The following is an 11,957-nucleotide window of genomic DNA, read 5'->3' as shown; positions in this document are numbered from 1 at the left end:
CTTTTTCTTTTCTTTCTCTTCCCCTTCTTTTCCTTCTCCTCTTGTCTCTACTTTCTTCCCTCTTTCCTTTCCTTCCTTTATTTCTTTCCACTTCCTTTTTCTTCCCTTCCTTTCTCTTTCCTTCTCTTCTCCTCCTCTTTTCTCCATTTTTCTTTCATTTCTCCTGCTTTCTTCCTTCTTCCCTTCTATTCCCTTCCTACACTGACCTTGCTTCTTCCTCTTCAAATTACGGAAGAGGAGGAGGAGCAGGAGGAGGAGGAGGAGGAGGAGGAGGAGGAGGAGGAGGAGGAGGAGGAGGAGGAGGAGGAGGAACAAGGTGGATAGTGTAAGGATAGGAAGGAAAGAAGGAAGGGGATAGAGAACGTGAATAAAGATGGGAATAATGAGAAGAGAGGATAAAGAGGAGGAGGAGGAGGAGAAGATGAAAAGAGGAGGAGAAGGAGATGGTGTTTGTTTCCTCTCAAAATGATCCCTATGAAATCTCTCCTCTCTTTTATCTCCTCTTTATCTCTCCCTCCCTCTCTCCTTCTCTCCCTCCCTCTCTCTCTTCCTATATTTAACATTTTTATCTTAGTCTTACTTTTCATTTCCTGCTTGTCTTTCCTAGGTCATATAGGGGTCAATGAAACCTCTCTCTCTCTCTCTCTCTCTCTCTCTCTCTCTCTCTCTCTCTCTCTCTCTCTCTCTCTCTCTCTCTCTCTCTCTCTCTCTGTAGCAGTTTGTGTGTCTGTGTGTGTGTGTGTGTGTGTGTGTGTGTGTGTGTGTGTGTGTGTGTGTGTGTGTGTGTGTGTGTGTGTGTATACTATGTCTGTGTACTATGCTAATTAGATCCAGAGAGAGAGAGAGAGAGAGAGAGAGAGAGAGAGAGAGAGAGAGAGAGAGAGAGAGAGAGAGAGAGAGAGAGAGAGAGAGAGAGAGAGAGAGAGAGAGAGAATATACAAGACAGAAGATTAGTACTAAGGGGAAGAGAGAGAAAAGAGGAGGAGGAGGAGGAGGAGGAGGAGGAGGAGGAGGAGGAGGAGGAGGAGGAGGAGGAGGAGGAGGAGGAGGAGGAGGAGGAGGATTTTCGACATGTTTACAACGGGGATAGTTTGTTTGTTTACTTGTGTCTGTTTACCTTACGTACCAATTTACACTGTTTCTTCTATGTGTATGTGTGTGTGTGTGTGTGTGTGTGTGTGTGTGTGTGTGTGTGTGTGTGTGTGTGTGTGTGTGTGTGTGTGTGTGTGTGTGTGTGTGTGTGTGTGTGTGTGTGTTCTTTATCATTCTAATATTTCTTCTTTTTCTTGCATTCGTTCACTGCCCAATTTATCCTCTCTCTCTCTCTCTCTCTCTCTCTCTCTCTCTCTCTCTCTCTCTCTCTCTCTCTCTCTCTCTCTCTCTCTCTCATTCGTCCACTCGCAGTAGCCATGAGAGAGAGAGAGAGAGAGAGAGAGAGAGAGAGAGAGAGAGAGAGAGAGAGAGAGAGAGAGAGAGAGAGAGAGACTGACAAGCTGAGGAGTGAGTGTTGATGTATACAAAGATGAACTGTGTGTGTGTGTGTGTGTGTGTGTGTGTGTGTGTGTGTGTGTGTGTGTGTGTGTGTGTGTGTGTGTGTGTGTGTGTGTGTGTGTGTGTGTAAAAATAAAAAAGGGAAGACCGAGAGATAATTTGAGATCACATATTGCACGAGAGAGAGAGAGAGAGAGAGAGAGAGAGAGAGAGAGAGAGAGAGAGAGAGAGAGAGAGAGAGAGAGAGAGAGAGAGAGAGAGAGAGAGAGAGAGAGAGAGAGAGAGAGAGAGAGAGAGAGAGAGAGAGAGAGAGGATGTTACCGAAACATCATAAACAAAACAGACAGGAAGAGGAAGTTGGTTTGAAATCTGACATACAAGGATTGACTGAGAGTGAGGAGGAGGAGGAGGAGGAGGAGGAGGAGGAGGAGGAGGAGGAGGAGGAGGAGGAGGAGGAGGAGGAGGAGAAGAAGGAGGAGGAGGAGGAGGAAAAGAAGGAGGAGGAGAAGGAGGAGGAGGAGGAGGAGGAGGAGGAGGAGGAGGAGGAGGAGGAGGAGGAGGAAAGGAGGAAAAACAGAAGGGAAGGAGGAAGCAGTTAGTTAGCAGCAATAATCATAATCTGCTATTAGAGAGAGAGAGAGAGAGAGAGAGAGAGAGAGAGAGAGAGAGAGAGAGAGAGAGAGAGAGAGAGAGAGAGAGAGAGAGAGAGAGAGAGAGAGAGAGAGAGAGAGAGAGAGACTTTTCAGACCACACCAAGTTAGACTAGATTATGTTAGGTCAGGTCAGGTTAGGTTAAGGTTAAATTAGGTTAAGTTATGATAGAGTAGGTGAAGCTAAGTTAGGTAAGTCTTATGTTAGGTCAGGTCAGGTCACGTAAGGTTAGATTAAGTTATAATAGGTCAGGTCAGCTTAGGTCAGGTTAGGTTAAGTTAAGGTACATATATTATACAAGACGAAGATATAGATTAGGTCAGGCCAGGTCAGGTTAGGTTAGGTTATTTAAAGTTATATCAGGTCAGGTCAGCTTAGGTCAGGTTAGGTTAAGTTAAGGTACATATATTCAATAAGGCCAAGATTTAGGTTAGGTCAGGCCAGGTCAGATTAGGGAACGCTAGTTAAAATTATATTAGGTCAGGTCAGCTTAGGTCAGGTTAGGTTATGTATATTCAGTAAAGCCAACTTGTGTTACCTCTAGTTTATCACACAGAACATCAACAATAACCAACAAATAACGCACAGATACACGCGTGACTTTCTCTGCTGGGGTAAAAATAACAAAGTCTTAATCCCATAATCCCTTGCGTCATGTGGGGACTGGCGGCTGATTGGGGGAGAGACTAGGGGCTGATTGGATGCCTAAGCGTGGAAGGGACAGCTAAAGTCAGACAGACAGAGACACAAGTAAACAGAGGTAGACACAGGTAGACACAGACAGGTAAAGAAAGGTAAACACAAGTGGACACAGAGAGACAGACAGACAGACACAGGTATTCACAGACAGACAGACAGGCAGACACAGGTATTCACAGACAGACAGACAGGCAGACACAGGTAAACACAGACAGACAGACAGGCAGACAGTCAACAGGTAGACACAGACAACCAGGTAAACACAGGTGAACACGTAATTAACTAAGATATATACACGAGGTAGTCCCAGAGAGAGAGAGAGAGAGAGAGAGAGAGAGAGAGAGAGAGAGAGAGAGAGAGAGAGAGAGAGAGAGAGTTTCCTTCCAGAGGTGAGAAAGAGTTTACTTAAAGAACGCAAGGGAAGGGAAGGGAAAGGAAGGGAATGTAGTGATGGGAATAGAGGGAGTTGGAATTGACTCAGAAAAGACAAAAACACGAAGGGAGGGCTGAAATACTCTGGAACAGGAATTAGAGACTGGAACTGTAATTGAATAGGAAAATGTTTAAATTCAGCATCAATTTAATTTATTTTCCATTGGGTAGCTGTTATTGCAAACATTAAAGGATATCATTAGACAATAATATGAAGTTTACGATAAAATTAGCAAAATTATACTAAAAAAAAAAATAATAATAATAAATTTCAGTAAAACTTACAACTCGAATAAAATTATATTAACACATAAATACTGTCAAATATAAAAATACAAGTTTGCTGCTAAAAAAAAAAAAAAAAAAAAAGCCTACAATGTGGCCTACAATAGCGAACATTTACGCCCTGCAATGCACGCCTGACCACCATGAATGTCTAAGTAGAGCGGGTGCTTGTATTAAACATGTTAGGCGGAACGTTCCTTTTTCTTCGTATCATTTACACAGACCTTCATTACCAGTGTGTGTGTTCTTCTTCTGGCCACAATAAGGTCATTTTGTTGTCTTGTTATGATGCTCCTTGTTGCGTTGTGGAGTGCAGGGAAAGAGTGGACTCATTCACGGTACATGTTGTGAGTCTTGTACATATATGGCAATACTAACATCCAGGAAGTACTAGGAATGTACAGAAGAGTGAGGCTAAATACGTTAAATATACTTAAAGCGAAATTAAAGAGAATATTCCTGCTTATTATCGTTATTATCACTATTATTATTATTATTATTACTACCACGACTATCGGCAATACTCACGCTCCACTCAGATCACTTCCCACACTCCCTGTTGGTGTTTATTTATGCCCCGAACGTTCCCCGTAATTATTTTTCTCTTCTCCTCACTTCTTCGTTAAATATATATGTAAAAAAGTTGTTTGTTTACATTTAGGTCCGTGAATGAACAGCTGCACGGTTACGGTCAGGCCTCTCTCTCTCTCTCTCTCTCTCTCTCTCTCTCTCTCTCTCTCTCTCTCTCTCTCTCTCTCTCTCTCTCTCTCTCTACGTTTTATCTTGTTTCTTTATTTTCGTCTTCTTCTCTCTATCTCCTCATACACAAATAACCGACACATACATACACACACACATACATACATACATACATACATACATACATACATACATACACGTACATTCAAGCGCTGCTACAAAAACAGACACGTGTATGTTTTGAGATACAGCCACGCTAACTGACAGATAGGCGGACAGATAGATAAACAGATAGATAGGCAGACTAATAGATAGATAGATAGATGGACAGATAGAAAGATAGATAGATAGAGAGAGAGAGAGAGAGAGACAGACAGATAGACACAGACATGCAGAGAGACACAAATTATTACTATTATTACTATTATTATCATCATCATTATTACCCCCTCCTCCTCCACCCCCCCACACACACATACACAGACACACAGACAGACAGACAAAGAGACGTTACGGACTGTCGGCAAGTCCAAAGAACCTTACAGCTGTGAACATCTGTAGGCCTTTAGAACACAGCTGGAGGAGGAGGAGGAGGAGGAGGAAGAAGAGGAGGAGGAAGAGGAAGCGGTAGACGGAGTAAGAGATAATACTGTGGAGAAAGAGGAAGAGGAAGAGGAGGAGGAGGAGGAGCAGGCGGAACAAGAGGAAGAAGATATATGGAGGAGGAGGAGGAGGAGGAGGAGGAGAAGCAGGAGAGGATGTTCTAAGGAGATTATGAAACGTGTAAATGAGGAGGAGGAGGAGGAGGAGGAGGAGGAGGAGGAGGAGGAGGAGGAGGAGAAGGAGGAAATTACATCTAGAAGGGAAAAATAATTGTTTATTTCTGGAAAGAGGAAAGGGGAGAATGAGAAAGGGAACATGTGAAAAATAGGGGAAAGAGAAGGAAGAGATGAAATAAGAAGATAAAAGAAAAGAAAAACGAAGAAAAGAAAAAAAGAAAAAAAAATAAGGGAAAGGAAAAAGAGAGAAAACAAAACACAAATAGACGAAAATGACAAAGAAAAAAATGAAGAAAAGAAGACAGGAAAGAAAGCAAAGGAGGAGGAGGAGGAGGAGGAGGAGGAGGAGGAGGAGGAGGAGGAGGAGGAGGAGGAAGACAAGACAGGTGTCACGACTTCCGTTTGTTTACACCAGTTGGCACCCGGTAATGAGGGAGAGGGGGAGAGGGAGGGGGTAGAGGGTGACAGGGATAAGATAGGGGAGAGGAGGGGGGTGCCGCTCCCTTGTGTGTGGGCGCGGCTGGCCTTGAGGGGGTCCTGATGGCTCCACTTAAGATCTCGGGGCGGTGGGGGGAATGGGAGGTAGGTGGGAAGGCGCGGTGGAGCAGGGAGGGGTCGTGGAGGGGCGTGGAGGAGTGTGGACGGGCGTGGAGGGATGTGGAAGGACATAGGGGGTGATGAGAGGTCGTGGAAGGGGCATGGAGGAGCGGGGACGGGCGTGGAGGGGCATGGAGGGGGTGTGGAGGGATGTAAGGGGGTGATGAGAAGTCGTGGAAGGGGTGTGGAGGAATCTGGGGGTTATGGGAGGTTGTGTGAGAGAGTGAAGGGACGTGCAAGGCCGTGGAGGGAAGTCCAAGGGCGTGGAGGGACATGGAAGAAGCATATCTAATCATTGAAGCATCCATTTACCAGCGAGATGGATGTGACTATTTATTAAGAACATAAGAAATAAGGGAAGCTGCAAGAAGTGACCAGGCTTACAAGGCAGTCCCTGTTTGAAATATACCTACCTATTTCCACCTATCATCCCTATCCATAAACCCGTCTAATATTCTCTTAAAGCTCCCTTATGTCCCACCACTAACAACATGGTTACTGAGTCCGTTCCACTCATCTACCACTCTATTTGAGAACCAATTTCTTCCTGTCTCTTTCCTAAACCTTATTTTATTTATTTATTTATTTATTTATTTGAACCCTGAAACTGAAGCTGAAGAGTTGACGAGATAAGTGACTTGGTCTAAAAGAGAACGTGATTTTTTATCCCCTCGTTATTTTGCCTTATTTTTATAATGGGGGACTTTTCAAAATATTTACCTTCCCTCCTCCTCTTATTTTTCTTCCCATTAGAGGCAGTTTACACTAATATTGAGAGTAGAGAAAGGGCTGGGGATCCTTTTTCAACCCTTTACTTTTTGTTATTTAGTCTTGGCAAGGTGAAAGAGCTAACGACAACAACAACAACAACAACAAGAACAACAATAATAATAAACAAAAAAAATAACATCATCACCATTATCTTCACCATCACCACGGGCAATGCTGGTGATGGTGACAATGACCTCACACACACACACACACACACACACACACACACACACACACACACACACACACACACACACATAACCTCACCAAATAACACTTCTTACTCCTCCTAATACAACAACAATAACAACAACCACCACCACTACTATTACTACTACTACTACTACTACTACTACTACTACTACTACTACTACTGCTACTACTACTACTAATCATTCATTTCTCCTCATTCCTTCATTCCGTTCTTGAAATTCCTTGAAATCACTCACACACACACACACACATACACACACACACACACACACACACACACACACACACACGCATGCACGCGCACACACACACGCACGTACACACTTTGCATCAGAAATGAAGGCTTTGTGTGTGCAAGTGACGGACAAGTAGTTAGTTCCTGTTGAGAGAGAGAGAGAGAGAGAGAGAGAGAGAGAGAGAGAGAGAGAGAGAGAGAGAGAGAGAGAGAGAGAGAGAGAGAGAGAGAGAGAGAGAGAGAGAGAGAGAGAGAGAGAGTGTGGTGTTGCGTATGAATGTTGCAAGACGCGCTTATAAGAGATGCTTGATGAGGTTGATCACTTTAGTATAGAGACATGATGAAAGAGAGAGAGAGAGAGAGAGAGAGAGAGAGAGAGAGAGAGAGAGAGAGAGAGAGAGAGAGAGAGAGAGAATTCCCTTCCTTTTGCAGTATTCTTTTCACTTTTATGAGTCTCTCTCTCTCTCTCTCTCTCTCTCTCTCTCTCTCTCTCTCTCTCTCTCTCTCTCTCTCTCTCTCATTTTTCCTCCGATCATTGACTTTTAAGCCTCCGTTTCTCCTCCTCCTCCTTCTCCTCCTCCACTTACATCTTGTGTCCACTTTCACTTCCTCTCCCTCATCCTTCTTTCAACATAACAGAGAGAGAGAGAGAGAGAGAGAGAGAGAGAGAGAGAGAGAGAGAGAGAGAGAGAGAGAGAGAGAGAGAGAGAGAGAGAGAGAGAGAGAGAGAGAGAGAGAGAGAGAGAGAGAGAGAGAGAGAATGATTATCACATCTAATTACATATAGTTATGAATATTACCTTCTCGTACTTCGAATTAAAATTACACTAATATTCTAACAATCCTAAAAAGTCACTTGTAATACTTGAGTTATCCAACCATTCTCTAGAAAACGTTAAATTTAATCTAGTAGTCAAAGAAAACGGATATATTTTAAGAGTAACTAAACCATTTCTCCCTCGGTGTTTTTCCTCAGTATTAGCCTTGTATTCTGGTGTTCTGACGCGGATGGGAGTGAGGGAGAGGGTAGTATTAAAGGAAGAGCTATTTCGTGAGATAGAAGAGTAGGAATGGAAGTGGTGGTAAAGAGGAAACAGTAAAAAAGTAAGTTAAATAAATAAATAAGTAAATAATGCAAGAATGTTGAAGGGGAAACAGTAAAAGCAAATTGATAAGCAACGTTAACCCAAACACTGGACTAACCACACCCCACCACACCACACTACACCACACTAATACTCACCTCTTGAATATGAGGTCTTACTGGGTGGTGATGATCATTATGGTGTAGCTCACGCCGGAGATGACCACTCTCCCATCACCACCCTGCACTCCCACACCCACACGTGGTCCCCTTCTGCTGCCCGGGGGAAAGGTGGGGAGGTGACGTTAGATTCAGTTATGTCAAGTGTCTCACTAACTGACAAAGTAACAAGTGAACTAAATAACAAACAAACAAGTAAACCAACAAACAAACAAATTAACTAACTGAACTACTAACAAAAAAACACACACACAAACAAACAAACACACACTTAAACACCACAATCCACCTACTACCCCCCTCTCTCTCTCTCTCTCTCTCTCTCTCTCTCTCTCTCTCTCTCTCTCTCTCTCTCTCTCTCTCTCTCTCTCTCTCTCTCTCATGTGGAGGGCAGAGCAATTTAAAAACTAAAATAAGGAAAACAAAGAAAATAACAAATAAACAGGGGCATATCTTTGGAAAATAGGACAATTTTCTGATTATATTACAAAAAAGGAAAAAAAAGCGGAAAAGTAAATGAAAAAATGAGCTTGGGAAGATGTAACACATTCTAATCAGCTTAGAAAACAAAATGGTACAATAGTAATATATATATAGATAATAATAATAATAGTATAGTAATGATAATAATAATAAAAATAATAACAATTAATAATAATAACTGACTACAAACACACCTCCTGTTATAATTACTTTTCAGACAAACAGATAAAAGAAATATTGAAAAAAAAAAAAAAAGAGTAACAATTTCTCTATCACAGTGTACCGGAACGACACAAATTTCCGTTGCATGATATTCCATCACCTTTAAAAGCATACTAAGAACAAAACTCAAGTGTATTAAAGCTGAAGAAATTGAGGAAAAGAAATTAAGAGCGCGCGGCATAAAAGTGTACGTATTATCTTATATTTCGTTCGATTTTTTTTTTTTTTCCCTCTGTAATTCGTTACTAAGAAATCTCCAGCAAGTTGAAGCTACAGGAATTGTGAGGAAAATTACATAAAAACACTCGGGGAAAAAGTGCGTGTATATTTCGTCCTTCGTTCGCTTTTTCTTTATTTCGTTTTGTCTTCTCTAGAGGGACTCTTCCTGCCCTTCCGCGGCATCACCATGGTCACCTTGACGGGCACCAGGGCGGGCCGCGGGCTGCTGGTGCTGGCGGTGGTGGTGGTGGTGGTGGTGGTGGCGGCGGTGGTGGCGTCAAGGGGCGTGGAGGACAGGACGTCACTCAGCAGGTTTGTGAGGAAGCGCTGCAGGAGAGATGCATGCTGCTACAACAACTACTACTACTACTACTACTACTACTACTACTGCTACTACTACTACTACTACTACTATTAGTGCTATTGCTATTGCTGTTGCTAGTGAAATTATTGAATTGAGTGTTGCAATGTTATCAGGAACTACTACTACTACTACTACTACTACTACTACTACTACTACTACTACTCCACCACCAGGTGGCCACACTCACCCTGGTGAGCTTGGAGGCGTAGAGAGCGATGCCAGGCGACATGCGCAGCGCCACCAGGCCCGCGCTGCCCCACACCCGCGCCTCCTCCGCGCCCTTCACCACCATCTCCTTCACCTCCACCTGCGTCCTGGGGTCCAGCGGCAGCGAGTCCACGAAGGCCTCCACCCTCTTCCGCACCACGGGCGCCATCACCACCAGGGACTCCCTCAGGGTGACGGCCAGATCCGCCGCCGCCTCCCGCAGGGACATGAGGGCGGCCTGCAGGGCGGGCGTCACCTCGGCCATCTGCCGCCTTAGCACGTCCACCCTACCCTGCATGAAGGGCACGGCGGACTCCGCGGCCACCTTCTGCAGCAGGACAAGCAGCTGCGTGGTCTGCTGCATGACGGCCTGCAGGCGCGTCTGCAGCAGCGGCATCACGGCGCCCAGCCTCTCCCTGACCAGCGCCGTGCCCTCCTGCATCAGCTGTGACAGGCGGGCCAATGCCTGCCTGCGCGTCAAGCCTGATTGTTGCAGCAGCTGCATGACCCTCTCGGCGGCGTCCGTGGCGGAGGCGCGGGCGCGGGAGATAGACACGGTCACGCGGGGCAGGTACTGGTCCGCCAGCTGAAAGCCGCGGGCGGAGAGCCTGTCGTAAGCAAGGGCCAGGCTGGCGGCGGCGTCAGCGGCGCGGCGCACCGGCCAGCGCACCGCGCCCATCACGGGGCTAAACCGCTCGCCTGGGTCAGGGTGGCGCGCCAGCTCCGACAGCTGGTCCAGCAGCGAGGTGCGGCTGTAGTTCACCTGGGGGAGGCAGGGGTGAGACAGTGATAGAGCGGGTGTGAGATGGTGATGACCGGGGCGAGATTCATATCTTGGTTACTGTTAGATCTCTTCAGAATAAGAGTTCTCTCTCTCTCTCTCTCTCTCTCTCTCTCTCTCTCTCTCTCTCTCTCTCTCTCTCTCTCTCTCTCTCTCTCTCACCACCATGGCCAGGGTGATGGTGGCCGAGGGGTCGTAGGTGAGGTCAGGCCGCATCCTCCTGACGGCGGCGCGGTACAGGCGGTGGGACGCTCTCTGGCTCAGCAGCAGTGTGCGGCTTACCACGCCCTCCCCGGGAACCACTGGGGGGCAGGAGGAGGAAGAGGAGGAGGAGAAGAAGGAGGAGGAGGAGGAGGAGGAGGAGGAGGAGGAGGAGGAGGAGGAGGAGGAGGAGGAGGAGGAGGAGGAGGAGGAGGAGGAGAGATGGAAAGAAAAAGTTTTAAGGAATTAATATTATAGAGAATAAAGCCAATTAATTATGGTAAAAGTTATGTGAATAATTTATCATGTCACAGCCTCCACATTCTCTCTGCCTCACTCACAGCTCTGGCGGCGGTCCCCTTTGCCCCGCGGAAGCAACGTCTCTAGGTATCGCTCCGCTGCGTCGAGGGAGGTCTCCGCCAGCCCCGTCACTTGCTTCATCACTGGCACCTCCACCAGCTGATCCACCTGCCGACACACGGTGGAGGAGATAAAGTAACATTAGCTTACACGACACAGTAATTTCTTCCTCTTCTTCCCCTTTGGCCGTTCCCTAGAGTGCGGGGTACGACTCTCCTCAATTAAGTATATAAGAAAATAAAGGTTTTGCAATAAACTTGTCTAATCTTTTAAAGCTCCCTAATGACTGAACACTCACAGTCTGATTGCTGAGTCCATTCATCACATCATCTAATCCTGATTCCCGATTTGCATTGTTTTCTCAGACGGAGATCACAAGTAACTATATTTCCTAATGGTGGTCATCGTTATGTTTATATTTACGACAGAGGTAATGGAAATGCAAAGAATGGAATGCACAGTGGAAGGTTCAAGGGACGTAAACAAGTGGAGGAGACTTTAAATGATACCAATCCCTCACTGCTAATCTCATCCACATACTCACCCACTGACCCGCCCATCCACTCATCTACCCACACACCTACCTACAAGCCATTCATCCATCTATCGAATCATCCACTCACTCACTCATCCACATATCAGTCCTTCCACCAGTCCATTTATCCACACATCAGTGCATCTACGCATCCACACACCCAATGACTTGGCCACCATTTGCTCGTTCATCTATCCACCCAGCCAAACTGCAACCTCACCCACCAGTCTGTTGGCCCGGGACCTCACAGCCTCCAGCAGGGTTGTGGGCACGATCACGTTGTCTCCAGCCACTGTAGCCAGCACTGTTTTGCGAGTCCTGTGCACGATCTGACGGAGAGAGACACGCTGACGAAGGGAGAAGAGGAGGGTAAACAGAGCAGAGTTAGATGAAGGAGAACTGGAAGGAGAAAGGAAGGAAAAGGAGGGAGAAAGATGATGATGAGAAGGAAACAGGAAAGTCATAAAAA

General features: G+C 45.7%; 2 protein-coding genes across 15 annotated transcripts in view; both read right to left on the bottom strand.

The window, feature by feature from the left end:
• Positions 1-8,223, bottom strand: part of LOC135097345 (muscle, skeletal receptor tyrosine protein kinase-like) — a 40,888-nt gene extending 32,665 nt beyond the window's left edge. The window contains exon 1 of one of the 2 annotated variants that reach the window (XM_063999145.1): positions 8,096-8,223. The gene's annotated coding sequence lies outside the window, so the exon portion shown is untranslated. The remainder of the gene's footprint in view (positions 1-8,095) is intronic. The other variant, XM_063999144.1, reaches the window with a different exon arrangement.
• Positions 8,224-8,555: 332 nt separating this feature from the next.
• The window catches only part of LOC135097374 (uncharacterized), a 161,294-nt gene continuing 157,892 nt past the window's right edge, over positions 8,556-11,957 (bottom strand). For all 13 annotated transcript variants that reach the window (XM_063999211.1, XM_063999213.1, XM_063999208.1 and 10 more), the window contains 5 exons: positions 11,713-11,817; positions 10,935-11,061; positions 10,555-10,694; positions 9,592-10,374; positions 8,556-9,367 (listed from right to left, as the gene is read on the bottom strand). In XM_063999211.1, coding sequence (XP_063855281.1) covers positions 9,173-9,367; positions 9,592-10,374; positions 10,555-10,694; positions 10,935-11,061; positions 11,713-11,817 — 1,350 coding nt within the window. In that variant the 3' untranslated portion in view covers positions 8,556-9,172. The remainder of the gene's footprint in view (positions 9,368-9,591; positions 10,375-10,554; positions 10,695-10,934; positions 11,062-11,712; positions 11,818-11,957) is intronic.

This window comes from Scylla paramamosain, unplaced genomic scaffold (assembly GCF_035594125.1).
Source record: "Scylla paramamosain isolate STU-SP2022 unplaced genomic scaffold, ASM3559412v1 Contig18, whole genome shotgun sequence".
NCBI classification, from domain to species: Eukaryota; Metazoa; Arthropoda; class Malacostraca; order Decapoda; family Portunidae; genus Scylla; species Scylla paramamosain.
Note: the sequence above shows the minus strand (reverse complement) of the source record. Positions and strands in the feature narration are given on the sequence as shown.